The sequence below is a fragment of the Scophthalmus maximus genome, chromosome 22 (assembly GCF_022379125.1).
Source record: "Scophthalmus maximus strain ysfricsl-2021 chromosome 22, ASM2237912v1, whole genome shotgun sequence".
Lineage (NCBI taxonomy): Eukaryota > Metazoa > Chordata > Actinopteri > Pleuronectiformes > Scophthalmidae > Scophthalmus > Scophthalmus maximus.
This window is the reverse complement of record NC_061536.1, coordinates 4489131-4508373: the sequence shown is the minus strand read 5'-3', so window position 1 is coordinate 4508373 and position 19243 is coordinate 4489131. Positions and strand designations below refer to the sequence as shown.

The 19243-nt window shown below is 43.6% G+C and overlaps 1 protein-coding gene across 1 annotated transcript in view; it reads right to left on the bottom strand.

Annotated features, from left to right (window-relative positions):
- The window catches only part of cdk6 (cyclin-dependent kinase 6), a 36048-nt gene that overhangs the window by 9699 nt on the left and 7106 nt on the right, over nt 1–19243 (bottom strand). Inside the window, exons 4-5 of the mRNA XM_035620486.2 lie at nt 14609–14776; nt 267–376 (exon numbers count right to left, since the gene is read on the bottom strand). Of these exons, the coding sequence (XP_035476379.1) occupies nt 267–376; nt 14609–14776 (278 nt within the window). The remainder of the gene's footprint in view (nt 1–266; nt 377–14608; nt 14777–19243) is intronic.

Sequence of the window (19243 nt, the reverse complement as noted above, 5' to 3'; positions counted from 1 at the left end):
CCACAAGCCCCCCAGTTCTAATGGGTCTGGTGTTGGGCTCACTGAGGGATGCCATTGGAAAAAACTGCCAAGCCAAATCAGAGCTTTCTCTATGAGGCTGCCATGCCATTTCTCCTTCTTCTACCTCCACACACAAAAAAACCACTGATAGTGCTACAGGGGTATAAAAAGTATGTGCCGCTGAAATTTCCAGTGTGAGAATATTACACTGACATTTCAGTGAAACGTTGTCCAGTTGGCCCTGTGTCGTGTTTTGCAGCTCTTACCTTCTCCTGAACATCTCAGCGAAGATGCAGCCGACACTCCACAGGTCTACTGGTGTGGCATAACTGGACTGGAGCAGCACTTCTGGAGCTCTGTACCACAGGGTCACCACCTATAACACACACACACACACACACACACACACACACACACACACACACACACACACACACACACACACACACACACACACACACACACACACACACACACACACACACACACACACACACACACACCGTTAAGACAATATTGTTCATAGTTTACATGCAAAGACAGACATATAGAGATCTTTCAATTTCTTCCCTTGTAGTTTTACCTGCCAGCAGCACTAGGTAAGTGTTACTGTCTCTTTGTCTCTTACGCGCACACACACGGTTAAAGCTTCTCTGTCCCCATCTCATCATTACGTAAGACATGAAATCATATCTGGCAGGACACGATTCCCCGCTCCTGTTTTCCTGTACCCACATCACACACTCTTTCCACAGCAGCCTACCAGGAACAGACAATACCTGCACACGTACAGTATGTGTACGTTTGCATGGCGTGCTACCCATTGCAGTGACGAACAACACAACAATTCACTGGATTTAACCCGGCAGATGTAATTTCCCCCCCCAAAAAAAGAGAGCTAATGGGTCGACTTTGACTCACATCAACCATCCCATCCTGTCCCTTCCTCCTGCCAAAATAGAAAGAAAGACAAACACTTCCTGTCTTGTATCAAGCAACCTTGCACCCATCTGAGGTTAAATGGGTGCCATTTTGTACGAATTCGCACAAAGCATGGTTTCCAACTTTGTCGCTGTTATTCTATTGGGAGCTGTGTGTGTGTGTGTGTGTGTGTGTGTGTGTGTGTGTGTGTGTGTGTGTCTGTGTGTGTGTGTGTGTGTGTGTGTGTGTGTGTGTGTGTGTGTGTGTGTGTGTGTGTGTGTGTGTGTGTGTGTTTGTGTGTGTGTGTGTGTGTGTGTGCGTGTGTGTGTGTGTGCGCGCATAGCCATAGCCTGCAGGAAAGCAGCAGCATTGTTAACAGCTACAGTAGGGAAAGCCTCCAGACAAAACTCAGTGACCCCTGGTAAGAGAGTGGACTGGTTCCAGGTGCTTTCCTTAACTGCAGATTTTTCCAACAGCTTTTGGCTGCCGTCCCCCCTTCAGGCTCTGCAGAGAGCTTATCGGGATCTTGAGAGTTGGAGGTGGATGTTTGTAAGCAAAGAGTGTGCAGTGTCACCTAGACATATTCTATTCGAGGCTTGAACCCTCAGCAGAAATATGAGGATATACATAAGAGCTTGTATGGGTAAATATGAGGGCAAGAGATGTCCAAATATGAACTATCAAAGAGTGAAGCAGGTTCTTACTAATGTGCTCAAGTGCCTCATGAGGAGCTGGACGGAGTCAGCACTCACGTAACTTTATGGTTCACAGACTTTTGGAAAGGATCTCTCTCACTCGGGGAGGTTGATGACTTCAGTATTACATTTGACGATGTGTTTTTAATCCTGTCCAGAGAACACGTGTGCGTGAGTGTGTGATTTTTCTCCCAGTTCTTCAAGAAGTGTACTTGTTGATCCTCACTTTATGTCATTCCCATAGGGAAAAACATGATGCCATGCCAGCAATGTGGCAATACACACATTCAATCCGCTACTGTAATTTTTTGTAGAAAATTTTGTGCATCACTGGTAGCATCCAGAAAAATGATCCAATCTCCCATTTGAAACATACCATCAACACTTGGCTGACGCTACAACTGTAAACTCAAAGTGTCTGCAGAATCACGTCAGAGTAGTAGTGTCTTTTCACGTGCCGAAGATCATAGTCGAACCACAAAACCTTTGGTAGAGAGAAGTAAAGGCATCTATATGGCAATATTTCCAATTGAACATAAATGACAAAAGGGGAACCTGTTAAAATCGATGTTGCAATAATATGCAAACGTTGTCTGATGAAGTTAAGAGCAGCTGCTGTCAATGCTTCTGATCTACACACCTTTAAATGCACCACTAGTGTGAGGCTGCCCGCGGGACAATCTAATGTTTAAGATCAAAGTTAAGTGCCATCGAGATATTCAGCTTCTTGTAAAACATCAATTGTGTGTCATTATCAACAGATACTTGGCAGACACAGCTTTTCTTGTCAAATGTCCAGTGTAATCAGCAACACCGGTGTTGATACCAGTTTATTACTCCGTGGGAGTAATAGCCGCATCCCGTATGGTCACCATGTCCTGATGTTGACATCACGTGTACGGCATCACTGTGTCCGAGTACAGCGCTGCTAGCATCTAGTCTTGTTATCCGTATAAAGACTTATTGTCAATTTTCAAATCTGAAAAAAATACATTTAGCAGTGAAACTGTCTGCCATGACAATTCAAAAGTTAAAGATATGACATCATTTAAAAGCAATGTTAACAGTAATAAAACAAGAATTTAGTAAGCCACTAGTGACAAAGACAACATTTATTCCTGCAGAACATTGCCTGTCTATTTGTCTTTGGCAACAGCTTAACGATGAGTTAAGTTACCAGCCTCCAGGGCTTTATTTTACCCCCCCTCCCAGAATGGAAATACAACAGGGCCTCATTCATAATTGTAGTGTAAGGGGAAATCATTGAGGCAAACCTGCAATCTGACCAAACATTACCCCCGAGCTGGAATTCTTCAGCGAGGCGGTCAACAGATACTGATAAGAGGAATAAAAAGTTCAGTCACATTTCTGTTTCTTCTAAACTGAATGACGCTAATAATAGAGCCCGGGGCTGCATTTTGCAGATGTGTGACACTTTCTCATCTCCTGCTTCCTGCTTCACTGGAAATAGGGAGGAAGTTGAGGCTAGCTGGCTGAGATGTGTCGGCTCAGCCACGTGACCAGAAGTGAGACACACGCTCAGAATGAACAGACCGACTGTTTGGAGTTTTAGAACAGTGAAAACCTCAAAGAAAAAAAAATACATGAATGGAAGTTGCATGATTGGCCTCGTAGTCAGGCAACAAAATGTCACAGGTTTTTTTTAAACATAGGAAAACTGAAGACTGAATAGCTCTCCTTTTTTTTCTAGAATTATTTTTTAACTTTCAAATAAGTTCTCTGCGAGTGCTTAGCTTGTATTTAGAGCACACTTCTCAAAGTTGCCCCTGCCAGCCAGGACATGGCACTGCTAAAACCCATCAAACAATCAAATGCATGTCGTTTTAAAATGAGGATGGATGCATAAGTGGCAAATGTCCCGATCAACACCTTCCTGTAACTCCTGCAGCTGCAGGCTCAAATACATATATATGCATATAAAAAAACAGACTCAAGTTCAGTGCATGGAGGTTAAAGCCCTGCAGAGTCAAAGGTCAGTCCTCTCATGAACACATGCTCATGCAGAGCTTTCTAGGAAGAACCACAGATCTAGAGCTCTAGGTATATCCGCCTCGGTGCAATGCAGAGTTATTCGCAAACCACAATTTCAGATTAAGGCACATATATATACATATATATATATATATATACACACACACACACACACACATATATATATACACACATATATATATATATATATATATATATATATATATCTCACACTTGCATGCTCTCACAAACGCTGACTGGAAGAAGGATGTGTCAAGGTTTATTGCAATCTGAAAGTAGACCCCAACTAATCTCACTGGAGTAAAAATGTTTTTGACAACGCCGTGTTTCTGTATCTCAGTGAATATCATGAAAGTACTGAAACAGAATATGAATCAGAAAGTCTGTCTCAGTTCTTTCAGACTTCAATACTAGTTAATTTGTCATTGTTATCTATTCCTTTGTATACTTTTTCATTCTGGCTCTTTTCCTTGTGCTTACAGTACCTATTTTTTTTAAATTTGTTTTTTAATGTACCAAAACACCAAAGCAATTTCCCTCGTGTGTGAAAACCTACTTGGCAACAAAAATGATCCAGATTCCAATGCCATATTAATTTTTTGGAGGGTCAAAAATATACACTGTCTTCTTTGCTTTGGGGTGATGCAGATTATAAAGTGCATTTGTTAAGGACTGATTTCACTGTTCAGAAATAGACACCTTTTTGAGTTAAACTTGATATCATTATGTTAGACCTGATAACACCGTGCAATGGCTATAGAAAATGACACCCTCCACTCTTATACTGGTCCAAGAGAAGCTTTGCCTTCACCATGTCGTTCTCTTGGCCGCCGGGAAGCGGTTTTCATGGAAAAATGATGACTCAATTCATGGCACTACGGAACTGCGTCACACATTGTGCAACCGAAACAAGGAAGAGAATCACATTCTCCCCGTATCTATCGCCAGTGATGGAAAATGGCAAATGGTGGAGCAGCCGAATTGAAAAAAATCAACTTAACCTCGCGAGAGAATAAGAAGCGCATTGACGGCGGAGAAAAAGCGGGCAAAGAAGTAGAGTGATAGAGATAAAACAGGAGTGAACCTCAGACGGACATTCACTCCGCGGAGAGCGCTCCGGGACTTGAGAGGCTTCAAAAAAGACAAGCAGTTTGTCTTCTCTCTACTAGATCAGTAAGTAACAGAACCAGCACACTTATAAATATTACTGGACGTTTGATTCAAAGTTACTTGTTTTAAATTGAGATTTTTACGGATGTTTTCTGGTTCCGACAGTAGCCAGGCTGCTGGCATTAAGGTAGCCATGATGCCAGTGCCGCCGCTAGTTAACACTATAGGAGCCAGTTGTCTGTTGCCTCTTTAAGATACTTTCTTCACACCTGTGAAGGATGATGTACGTAGCACGGACACGAACATAAAATATTCATCACAATAAAAAGAAAAACACGCTGCTCTGTGCAAAAGTGTGGCTCATTTGTTATTTTTCGTAGTCATTGTAAGAATAAGTTGTTTCAGGCTTCGGCTACACAAGCGATACTTTTTAAGTACAATCAAATCATTCTGGAATTTTTGGTGACTTGGGGAGATTTGGGGAATAAATAAATACCTATGATTTCACAGGTTTAACTGTGTATAAACAAAACCATCTTCTGAAAAAGTAGATGGCTATTCTTCACACTTCTCACATTTTCAACCGTCTGGCCCCTGAAACCTCAGATTGAAAGGTTTTCATGGTGCTCATTTTTATTTCCAAACAGTCTACTGCCAACACTGCTTTCGACTCAGCAATCCCTTTCTCCATACCTCCCTCCCTCTCTCCTGCAATCTTTCGTTCCCTCTCTACAAAATGTTTTAGGTTTCTTTTTCACAAAATGATCGTTCCCTGTCTGTCTGACTCTTAGCCCCTTAATTCTGGAAGCAGTTGCTTGTTGAGGAGCAGTCTGTCCATGAATGCACTTTGATCATACACACAGTTTCACACTCTCCATAAAAGTATTACACATATTAAAAACATGCTCCAAGCCACGGCCTAGGCACAACCATTTACAAGGAGATAACACAGACAGTTATATAAAGAAAAAGGACATGCACCAATTGCAATGTTGCTTTTTTCTGGCCTTTCCCTTCCTCTGACCACATTTGCATTCCTTCTTCTTTAGCCTCTCTCTCTCTCGCTGTCTCTCTCACCCTTCTAATTCTCTGTTCTCCTTCATATATCCCCTCATTACCCTCCCCTGCTCTCCCTCCTCCGTCCAGGCTGCACGAAAACAGACATACAGACTCGCACGTACAGTGTGCTGGACGGAGACAGAGACAGTGAGTCAGCCTTAAAACTGTGCAACACGGTATCCTGCTCTTGGGTCAGCTGCTTTGCATTTTCACTCAAGTCTCCCTGCCTATCCGACACTATCCTACTCTCCCCCTCCACATGGTAACAGAAATGCTGGAGGTGGTCAGATAAAGTCGACGGAGGAATAAAAGAGAGGGAGAGCGGGTTGGACTGAGAGACAGAGAGTGTGAGAGGCTGACTCCAGATTAAAGGACAACATTCTGGGAATTCCTTTCTGCTGAGAGCATCCTCCCCCTCATCTCCACCACCACCACCACCACCACCCACCACCCTCCTCCGCAGGCCTCACTGCTGCTCTCTCCTCCCTGCTCCGCTTTGGGGAGGAAATGGCCTCTCCTGCCCCAAAGGACCTCCAGACCTCCTGGTCTGGACCTCCAAGCCCGTCTGACATGCAGCGTCCGGACCTGCGCCACCAGCGCACTGTGCGTGCACAGCGGAGGGGTATGGAAATGGAGTGAACGCGATGTGAGAGCGCAGGGGGGGCGGTTGGTTTCTTGTAATGTTCGAGAAGCTGCGCGTGACTATGAGAGCACCTGCTCTTGCCGGGGTGAAAGAACAAGGATGCCAAATGCTTTTGTGTTTGAGTGTCTGCAAATGTATGCAAGTTATCTAGAGCGTGCGTCTGATGTTTAAAAGGATAGTTCATCCTGTTGAGGTCTGAGGCAGGCGGTGGCAGAGGGTTCCGGTTCACCTACAAAATTGTGGTTTAGTAGTTGCAGCAATTGGTAATGTTGGAAAATATTTATAGCTTAAGCGGACTGATACCGTTCTCAGATCTTTATAATAAGCTAAGATGGTGAACTTAGCTTAGCATCAAGACTTGAAGCAGGGAGAAATATCTAGCTACCTAGTTCTGTCCAAAGGTAACAAAGTCTGTCCACCAGCACATATAGAGCTCAAAGCTGTTTTCAGACATGGACTGCGGAAATTTCCCGTAACATTCATTGGGAGGGTCTGGCGTCTATTTACAGCGCCCACGTGCCTGCCCATGACTCCTCGACATCCTCCTGCTGTAAATTTTTAGAGTTGGTTCAGACCGTTTGTACACTCTCAAGCCTGTACTGGACTCACAAAGACTGGCATCGGAAAATGTACAAGGGAGCCCATGTGAGAACGGTCTGATGTAACTCAAAAAATGTATATCCTTTCCAAAGTATTAAACAATCCCTTTAAACTGCTGACTCGTTTACAGCTCGCCTGCTCGTCTGACCGCTTGTATTTCTTGGCCCAATCCGATTTTGTGATGTCTCCACGGAAATTATGAAAATAGGACCCATGTTGTAGTAAATCAGAATTATTCTGGAAATGATTGGCAAACCACCAGAGCTGTTATGAACAGCATTCCTTTATCCCTCACCCTCCATCCATTTTCGACTCCCACCACCACGACACAAAGAGTTTTCCTGTCACTCTCCATGCGGACCTTTACAGTGACCCGGTGCCACGACGATGACTGGGGCCGGGGCTCAGGGCTGCAACACCGGAGGCACTGGGGCGGACGGAGCTTGGACAGGGGCCCATGTTTACATTCTCTCTCACTGAAGAAGGCCAGGATGAAAGAACACACACACACACACACACACACACACACACACACACACACACACACACACACACACACACACACACACACACACACACACACACACACACACACACACACACACACACACACACACACACACACACACACACACACACACACACACACACACACACACACACACACACACACACAGTACTTCAGATGCACCAGAGGCCAAATGACTGTAATTGAATCAATGAGAGAGTTGAATGGAAGTTTTAACTTTAAGCAGTTACTGAATAAAAGGGAATGAACCTGCGAGCACTTAATTCTCCCAGGTAAATGGGTGGACTGTTTTTTTTAATGCATGAGGCTTGAGCTAGAATTTGATTACATTCTTGAAAGCAATCCACCACTAATTAAAGTCTTCCTAAGTGAATCTCAGAGGAAAACGGATAAAGGCTACAGACTGTATAGGCAGGCCACATATGGGAGAAGCAGCGGATGTTATAATAATAATAATATGAGCAAAACTATGCACTCGGAGAGTACAGTGGAGCTGGGGCTGTGATGTTGTGTCTCCTGAGAGGCCCCATTCGAAGCTACAGCAGTCAGCCATGTTGTAAACACCATTATTTCACTCCTCCCTCACTTTCCCTCTTTCTCTCTCTTGTTCCGCAAAAAAGGACAATTTGCAGACGCAACAATACCGCTGCACCGGGCCAAGAAAGGAAATAAGGAGAGAAAAGAGAGAGAGAGAGAAGATTTAAGAGAGAGAGAGAGAGAGAGAGAGAGAGAGAGAGAGTTGAGGGAGAAAGGTAGACCAAGAGAGGGACAGAGTGCTAAACAGCCAGAGAGAAAAGTGCAAGAGCAGCACGCAAACTGTATACAGTAAAACAGGAAAAAAAGGGGCACCACAACTGTTGCCAAAGTATGCACAGCGTACAGGAATGCAGCATGGGGCCCTCGGCAAGCGAAACAAAGACAGCACAGTCAGTGGCTCTCTCTCCCCAGTGCTACCACATCCGCACATCATTAGCTGGAAAATTCCTGATATATGCTGTAATTTTTTCTCTCTTTTTCCCCCCCTCCTCTTCCTCCTGCCATTACTTGTACAGACAAGGCTTTAATATCCAGATGCCGGTGTGTGTGTGCATGTGCATGTCCGTGTGCGTGCGTGCACACACTGATTGGTAAACCCTTTCCCCAATGTTGCCAAGAGAACATGAACAATTAATACAGTAAACTGTACAGTGTGCATGTGTCGAACATTTCTAATAATGTTATTGTCTGTGTTTGAATGTGGTACAGTGTATACATGTTCGTGCGTGCGTGTTTACTAATGTCAAATTGGGGCCAGTCCCTTTGCTCCAGCCGGCTGCAGTCAAAGCATAGAGGATGACTTCTCCTTTTTTCCCATGCGGAGCCATTTGAGGAGATATCTAAACATTCCCAGAGAGTGCTGCACGTGCTCCCCTGCGTGCAGTGCAAGCCCCCCCTCCCTCCCTCCCTCCCTCTCCCAACTGCTGCCTGCTTTTCTTTCTTTCGGCCGGTAGAGTAGAAACACATTGTCTGGCAAAGGAAGAGTTTCACAGACATGACAGTCCAGTTCATCCTTGGTCATCACTGAGAAGTTTGAGTTTCATAAGTCTCATCTTTTCCTGAACTCGGTTGCACTACTAGCGCACTACTAATGCTAGTGATAACACTCGCAAGTCCCACGTCATCATGTTGTGTAAAATGATTAATTTTTAATAGCAAGGTCAAAAACCATTATCAACAAGCATGTGGTTTCCCCTCTACACAAATCTCATCTGCAATATTGTCATTCAACTACAAGATCATAACGTGACACAAGTGAGAACACTATATCTATATCCAATCTATACTTTCCCCAAACCCACATCCACAGATTTGAAACGATATTCACATTCAAAAAAGGGAAACACCTTGACAGTGAAAACGCAAATCCGGACTGAATAGAGTCGGACTGGTGCTGAAAGCTTTGTATTGTTGCTCTGCTGCTGCAGCGCGGGCAGGAAATCTGGTTTCAATTTGTTTAATGCCGTCTGAGATATGGGTGTCTTATTTTGGTAAACGTAGTGGGAGGGCTTTAAGTGGAGGAAGCTAAGGGGGAGAACTGGGAAAACACCTCTGATCAGGTAATAATTCCACTCTGATGCTGCACGTCAAAAACAGAGTTCATTGGAAACTTTGACAGTTGCTACTAATAAATCTGAATATTTTGTTCAGTTGGTCATATATAAGAATGTGTAGAAGCAATTATTCCGCTGAACAAGACCTCAAAAGAACCAAGCTTGAAAATCCTAAAGATCCCATTTTCTATTGTGTAACTCCATAACACACTCACTCTGATAAGATCAGAGGCTAAAAAGAAAAACATTAAAAAAAATAATACATTTAATAGTAAACTAATATTCATTTACTGTTGTCATCATCTCTTGTAAATTATGGCAACCCCCCGGTTTATTTTGGTATCAAACTGGGAAAACACCCGAGTCCAACAACAAGCGCTAACATAGGCCTGGTGGCATTCCCCTTCAGTTTTTCGAAATTCAATTTGACGGGCCAATACACGCACATGACATGCATGAGAGTGGGAACTAATGGGTTTCATGGGACCGTCCAGTCATCCTTGTGTCATAATGGCTGCCAATCTGTGGACGGTTACTGGAGGTCACCTTTTGGATGTTTACCTGACCTATGACTATATCAGAGAAACCTTTACTGGGAATCTAGAGAGAGCTACTACGCTACAAGGTGGGGTTGAGCCCCTTCAAAAGAACATCATTGGTGATTACATGTTGTATTTTCCATTACACCAATGTGACAAAGACTAATGTCAGAGAAATCCCACTGGTTGTAAGCGGAGCTTATGGAAAACCTCTAAATTATCTCAAACGTAGGAGCCAGTAATAACTCTTAACACAAAAAACAGGGACAGACGCATCTAACTGAAGATCACTCTCCTCACTCGGGTAGGTAGGAGCTACTTTTATGCTTAAGATGTTTGGATTTTAATATGTCTGAAAGTTGAATTCTTGAAATATCCATCATTGATCAAACTTGCCTGATTCTTCACCAGTATTTGGACATAGTTGTGTTTTGACACTGCGTCACATAAAGGGAGTTCTGTAACACAGCAGATTCTTGGCTTTTATTTTGTGTAAACATTTGCAGGAACATTTATTCCAACATCAAAAGAAATGCTTTCCCTGAGGCGCTTTTGCAGAAGGTGGGACAGACCGAGAAAAGATCTTTCTCCACTCTTTTCTGGTATGTCAACTTAACCAATCAGCTTTTCCCAACTGTCCGTCACTCATGGCAGTACAATGAAGCTTTAGCCAGACCGAGGTCATTAAAAAACCATCAACAAAGCAACAAAACCCCTGGGGGCTGCCAGAGGTATAGCCTAATCTGGACCCCTGTACCAACCCAATGGGTGGGTGGGTGGGTGGGTGGTCTCTCTCTGTCTCTCTCTTTCTCTCTCTCTCTCTGGGAGGGTAAAATATGTACAACATGGAAGGCGAGTGATTCTCATACACAATCAGTGAAAAACAACCATGCATGTGCAAATGCAAAGGTTTGTTGGTTTTTTTTTATACACACACACCCAGACCACATTTCTGCCAGTGACCTATTGTCAAGCTAAAGTGCTGCTATGTGAGAAAACAAATTCATCACAAAAAGTGAAGTTCAACAGTCATCAGCAGAAAGTACGAGTGCTACTTTCAGTAACTGACAATGGGAAAAAGACCAACAAAAAGAGGAGCTGGGGACTCTTTCTGACAACTGTATGCAAATGCTCACATCAGTTATCTTGTCATTGTAGAAGTGCTAAATGATTCACTTTGAAAGCGAGAGAGAAGTGTCTTGTTCGCTTGAGCAACAGCAGTTCTCCAAAGCCCATCTGTCTGCCAGTAACGGTGGCATTAGGTGACTAAATAAGTAACTGCTGCTCAGTTGGGCAAAGGGGAAGATCCTCTTAAACAGTGTGTATCTGTGCAGCGTAGAATATCAGCTTTTATTAGCAAGAGGAAACAATGAATGGAGGCCATATGTGTGTGTGTGTGTGTGTGTGTGTGTGTGTGTGTGTGTTTATGTGCTGTAACTGTGTGTTGGACAGTTAGGGGGATTCCAGACACAGGAACATTCATCCGGAACCGAAGATCCTGTGCTCACGTTGCATGCATGCAGTCACACACACACACACACACACACACACACACACACACACACACACACACACACACACACACACACACACACACACACACACACACACACACACACACACACACACACACACACACACACACACACACACACACACACACACACACACACACACACACACACACACCTCGCTGTTGTGGCCCAATCTGTATGACCGAGGAAGGAAATAAGTGTGTGAGAGAGAGAGAGAGAGAGAGAATTTGAACTTCTGTGAAATCTGTCACTCATATCTAAAGGTTAAAATCGCGGGTAAGCATTCTCCCCTTGACAAAGTGTCCCCGTCCAGTCATAAATGAAGTTCAACTCAAAAGCGAAACCTCCATTGAAACCACACATACACTGAATATTGCGTAACCCTCTAAACGGTATGGTATGATATGACTTCCCCTGAGAATGATAAATTAAAAACATTAACTGGGGAGATACTCATCTTAATCATAAAAATAATCTAGTAATGCAGAGAAATTAGTGGCCGGGCCCTGGACTACACTCAAACAGAGATAAACCTAAAAAATATAAACATTTTGAAAGTCACCCAGTCACAACTGACACTAACTGAGACACTTATCAGTACTTCCTTATAACTGCTGTCTTAGAGAAAGCACCTGTTGTGAAAATCACTCAATCTTAACATTATCAGTGATCAAATTTTTTTTATAAATTCCAATTAAAACTTAAATTTATCATTTACTCTAGTTTAATGTCTGGATACAATTCCTGTCATGTTTTGTTTGGTCTGCTCCCCTGTAGGCTACAATCCTGTATTGTTCTTGAGTGTGTGAGTGGGAAATAATAACCATGATATAGGTATAATATATATTTTTTATTTAAATAGTCTAGTATGACTATTTTTTTTTATTTGTGTGCCAAGACAAACAATCTGTTTAAGGCGGAATGAGCTACATTAGTAAATGTCTGCTTTAATTCAAAAAAGCACTAGTGTTTTATTGGTACAATGAAGAAATGGTAAATAACGTTGCTTCAGTGAGTGTGTCCTGTTATTGTCACCAGGACCTGATTTGCTGATTTTAAAATTAACTTTCAACTAACCAAAATTGACATGTCTTAAAATACTACTTTATTTTTTGCATTTGCCATCTTCAAGTAATTTGTCAGAGTAAAATTCTTGTCTCACACTTGTTGTGAGACAAATGGTTAACAGTCAGGTCCATCTGTATTTGTACAGTGACACAATTTTTATTATTTTCACCTCTGTACACAACTCCAATTGAGGGATTTTGCATTGAAAGAGCTGTAATTCCTAAATGGTTAATGCACAAAATTTTGAATTAAATCTATACATTTAAATCACATCTTGATCGTTTAATTTCAAATCCACATTGTGTGTACAGGCAAACTCACAAACATTTTGTCACTGCCCAAATACTTATGGACCCTCATACGCCAGCTCTGGTTGATGTGAAGGAAGGAGCACCTGCTCCCTTCCACTAGCCCGAATGCTCACCTGTTGTTGTACGGTGCCATTGGAACACACACACACACGCGCGCACGAACACACACACACACACACGAACACACACACACACACACACACACACACACACACACACACACACACACACACACACACACACACACACACACACACACACACACACACACACACACACACACACACACACACACACACACACACACACACACACACACACACACACACGTTCTCCAGAGTTTTGCTAATTTGACTGGATATGACCTGCATGGCAATCAGCTCCAAGCTCCAGCTCCTGATCTGAACTCTTCCCCTCATTAAGTAACATTAACTTATCTAAATTTTACACTGTGTATTGTATTAGTGGTCAAAAATCGAGCTGATTATTGGCGAACTCTAGAAAGCATGTCAACCGCTCCGTGTTAACACAGAGTCATTAACACCAGTCTCGTACACTAGTCTTACTATTTACACTAGTCAGTTAAATTCCATCTCTGATCTGCGTGAATGTGACGCAGATCAGAGATGGAATTTAACATGCAAGCTACCTTAATCTTAAAAGTCTCATCTCTCCTTATTTCAAGCTCTTCCAAAGACTCCCTCCAGTCTCCCTCTACACTATCTGGTCATCAGAGCCCAGGGTTCAACAGTTGGACATCAAAGTGCCGACACTGGGAAGGGAGGGGTTTCTGTCCGTCCTCGTCTGTTCCGTCGCTGTCTGCGACAACCACTGAGGGATTCCTGAGACAGGCCGCAGGGGCCCTCGGCTCTCACTTTACACAGAGAAACCCTATCGTTTGGCCCAGTGTTGCACAGCTACCCGCTGATGCCCTGTAAGTGCCCACTATATCACATTAGGAGCTTTTTATCTAACTCTCTGGAGATCGGAGGGTAGTTCAGGGCGGAGTGTTTCAGTTTGTGTGCGTGTGCGCGTGCGGGTGTGTGTTCGCCATTGTATGATGTCGTATGAGGGCCCACATTGACAACATTAGGAACTCAAAAAGGAGTAAAAAAATTACGTCATACATAGTTCAAAAATGCATCTTTCGAAGCATCTGTGCATCCTATAGGACAGTAGACACGACCTAAAGCTTATATACAGTAGATGGAAAAAATTATAGCATAATATAAAACTATTGAAAAGTTACCGTTTCTTGATTGAGGTTCATACAACAAGCAGTGGACTGAAGTGTAAAAGGCATAATGCAGAAATACAGGTGTAATAGAGCTCGACTGATACCAGGTATCAGATCAGATTAGTTTAATATTCTCTTGTCCAAGTCTGTGCGTCTACAACTCTTCTGTTGTGAGGCCGTAGACTGACATGATTCCGGTGCTTGTTTTCAGTACTCGGTTTTTCTACCGTGTTCAGATACATGAGGAACGTAACTCACCACAGAGGTGAGTGCCATCTGGAAGCTGTAGATGCGGGCTAGGCCGAAGTCGGCCAGTTTGATCTGCCCTCCACTGGTGACCAGGATGTTCTGGGGCTTCAGGTCGCGGTGGACCACGCGGTGCGAGTGCAGGAAGTCCAGCCCCTGGAGCAGCTGGTACATCATATCCTGTAAGACAACACAATGGAAGGAGCAGGGAAATGGGTTAATTTTGGTAAATGAATAAATCAAAATAAATATTGGGATGTTTGTAGGGTTATTTGGAGAAAGTGGTACAGACCAGACCAAGTTGATCTTTAAAAAAGGATATATATATATTAAATATATATTAATTGCATTTCCCAAAAAGTTTTCCTAAATTGTTCTTGCAAAACGTCAAAGACAGATGGTTGCGTGACCTTGCACCTCGAGAACAACATTCAAATTAATTCCTCTGTGAAACCAGACAACAAAAAGCCTGAATGGGACCTGCAGTGAGAAGTTAAGTAGAATGGCTGAGACATTTAGATAGGGAGGATAGGGAGGGAGTTAACTGGAGGAGGCCTGTGTCTTTTCTTTTTTTTTGGACTGTGGCAGATGTTTGATAACTGACACACACACACACACACACACACACACACACACACACACACACACACACACACACACACACACACACACACACACACACACACACACACACACACACACACACACACACACACACACACACACACACACACATAATAGAGGCTGAGGCCCCGCTCTGTACGAGCATGGATCTCTGTTTCTTAGCAGCTGTCCTGCTAGAGTTAATTGGCGCCGGTTCTCTTTTCATGCCCAAGAGCTGACCTCAGAAATGGCCATAGACACTGCGTCCGCGACACACAAGTACAACTGGTGTGTGAATGGGAATGAACCAGGTCACAACCTGCTTCGACTTGTTTTTTCCAAACTGAAACACTCAAACAGGCCCTGCACCTGTAAACAGATAACAAGTTATTACAAAGGGACCGTGAGAGGACCAGCTGGTTTCGGTAGAGCTATGATGTAGATTGTTTGAGGAAATAAAAGCTTAGGGAGCGCGGTTTTGCCTGAAGACCCAATAACGGATCAAAATGTGTAAAAAAGTCTCTGCAATAATTCTGTCTGTTCGAAAAAGAAAACAATGTGGCGATAACTGTTCGGTAAATGTTAGTGCAGTGAAATATCATGCATCCTTGACCATACACCCCCTCTAAAACACACACACACACACACACTCTCTCTCTCTCTCTCCCCTCTCCCCCCCCCCCCCCATACCCACACACATGCCCCTTACACACACCCCCAAAACCCTCCGCCAAGACCTCACAAGTGACATGGACCCGAGCCCACAGCTCTATTCACTAGCCAACCAGCTGGTGAGTGAGTCAAAGGGGTCTGCACATTCAAGCAGAAAACATTAGCAAACGGCGCAGGGCTGGCTGCTGTGCTGCCCACAGTGGAGGAGACAGGGCGCCCCGCTCTGTAGAGATGGGGAGTGATGTGAGTGAATCCCCCCCCAGGGTTTGTGTTAATGTAACATTACATCTACATTTTCGTTTTGTGCGTGTGCATCTCGGGGTTGGGTAGCTGTGTGTGTGTGTGTGTGTGTGTGTGTGTGTGTGTGTGTGTGTGTGTGTGTGTGTGTGTGTGTGTGTGTGTGTGTGTGTGTGTGTGTGTGTGTGTGTGTGTGTGTGTGTGTGTGTGTGTGTGTGTGGAGCATGCACAAGTGTGGGTGCCCTCTGACCAAGGGCAGGCAGGATGCATAAACAGACCTTCCTTTCTACGTCTCCATCCAGCCATGACCTAGCGAGCAGAGCAGCAGACAGACGTGGCCATAGGACAGAGGCAAGTAGTTGATTATTGTGTGTGTGTGTGTGTGTGTGTGTGTGTGTGTGTGTGTGTGTGTGTGTGTGTGTGTGTGTGTGTGTGTGTGTGTGTGTGTGTTTGTCCGTGCGTTTGTGTGTGCGTTAAGGGTGGCTGACACAATAGCAACCCCCCCCCCCATCAGTTCCTCCTTGCTTTAAATAACCATTCCACCGTGCTTCCTTTCAGCAGCATTTCAGAGTAAACACTAATTATCTCAGAAGTGTGACTCTTGGACAAACACACAAACAATCTTGGCCCAAGTGCCATCCTCTCTGTTGCATCAATTACCCCATACAACTGAATAACGAAATATATCTCAGCTGTGTTAAACGGCATGACTTGCAGCATAGGCAATCCAAAGTGCGGAAATTAAATCAGTCAGTCTAGTATTGCCTTTAAGTTTAAGACCACATGACGCAGAGAGTAAAAGAGATCTAAGTCGGCCTTAAAAAAATAAAAAAAAGTTTATTCCAGCAACAACGAGACTCACATGAGTTGCTCAACACACAACTGTCTTCAACTGGCAACAGTTCAACTGAAAAACAACTTGGCCGTGAGGAAACATATTCGCACAAAAAGGCAACAGATCTGACCCTGAAAAAGCAAAAGGACCAGGAAAAAAGTAGTCAGCCCTCTGCAAGTTGCAGTCAAAACATGGCTTTCTGAGTGCGCCTCCCTTTCTAATGCAAATGGACCAGAGGCAGCCATATTGTTTATTGTAGCCAGGCACAATATGGGACATCTGCCGGTTAGCGTTAGTGTAATTCCCTCCCCATGCTTCATTAACCTCCCCCTTTATGGGCCCACAGAATGGAGTTGTGGAAGCTTGGACGACTGCAGCACGGGAGGGTGGGTGAGACTCAAGCGCTGGCCCGGCTGAGGAGCGCTGAGGCTGGGGCAGCCTGGCTGCTTGATGTTCTTCCAGCTCATTTGATTGCTGGAGGAGGGCCTCTTTCATCAATGAGCATGTGGTGGGTCTTCAAGTCTGTGTAAGGCTGAGTGGGTGGTGGAGAGTGGGGGACTAAAGTGGACAGGGTGGACCAGGGTGGGGTGTCTGGTGCTGGGGGGTGGATTGGTTTTGAGAAAAACTTTGCCTGTTCTTTTTGGTTTGGGAAAGAAAGTGAATAAACTCAAGGGTAACACGGGAGAGGTATAAGCATTTAATCTGATCTGGCATACCCAGGGGCAAATTAAGTTATTGGGAGGGGGGGGGGTTGGGACACATTGGGGGTTACTGTGCAGTATCCACTGTCCTAGAAATAACAGGGGATGGCGCCTGGGTCATCTTGTCACTCCATCATTGTCCTTTTGTCCACTCAAGGCTCCAGCTGTATGGATGTTAGGAGAAAGCAAAGGAAGGAGGTGTTCCTTAACGGGTCACTATGCTTCAAACAAAGTGCTTGTTGCACTGTTGAACAGCGTCAGAAATCTTCGCTCCCAATGTCAGAATTGCGGCTGTGTGGAAGGGGGGTATGTCTACGAACTTTCCATAAGAGAATCCTACAGGCGAGCCAACTTTATGCAGCTATGGTTTTATCTACTATCTCAGGCTATTTTGTCCCCTTCTTCTAGTTTGCTCCAAGCGTACCACTGCCTTTACACCACCACAACCAAAGATCTTGATGTAAGATCAGTGAATAAACGACTGCAAATAACAGTGCCTTCCTTCCAACAATTAAACCATCAGTCATTATTATTAATCACTGGTAAATCACTAATTGACAGCTGGAAACAGCGGACCAGTAATTTGTATCGGAAAATGCTGAATCAATCAATTGTCAGTTAATTTTTTGTTGATCAATCAGCTTATCCCTAAGGCACAACAATTAATTAGGAAATTGATTTCAAATTCATATCTAATAATAATCAAACAGTTAAAACTACAAGGACTGCATCCAACGATCACTTTTTTCGACATAAAATGTCAAAAAACATTTCACCAGAGCTCACAGGGTCATATATATATATATATATATGTATGTATTGTCCAACTTACAGTTAAGCAGAAAATCAGCAAATCTTCATATTTGAGAATTAGTTCTCGAAAAATTGTGCATGTGACCTCCTTATGAATTATCTCCATTTGTGCATACATTTGTCCTAAAATAGGTTTGATTTTGATCTTTTTTTAACAAACACATCATACAAAGTGAACGCCCCGACTAATGACATCAACATTAGCTTAGTGGAGTCGGTAGTTAATAAAAATTGAATCCAGTCAAGGAAACCAGACTGGAGGTGTGTGTGTGTGTGTGTGTTTAAGCTACTTTGACTCATGAAAGTATGCAAAACATTGACTTTGATGTCCCGAAGAATTATTTGCTGATGTGAACCATGACTCACAGGAGGAAAAAGACTTACAATCAAGAATTGACGATTTACATGAAGCTGGATGTGGTCTCAAAGTAATATTGAAGAGTGTGGATATTCATCAGTACACAGTCAGACAGAAAATGGTCTTTAGATGGGGATGATTTCGCAGAATCATCCTTGAGGTTAAAAAGACCTAAAGGCATAAGAGAATCACAGGAGCTGGTTAACATCTCTTTCCATGAGTCTACCATATGTTGCATGGCGGAAGCTGCTGCTCTCCTAAACAAACATTACTGAGGCCTTAAGTTTGCCAAAGAAGCCTTGACACTCCAAAACACTACAGGGAAACTGTTTTGTGAGCTGACGAAACTGTGGACGAATGATTTGGGAGGAACACAGCATTATATGGGGTAAAAAGGGCCACTTCATAACAACATGAACACATCATCA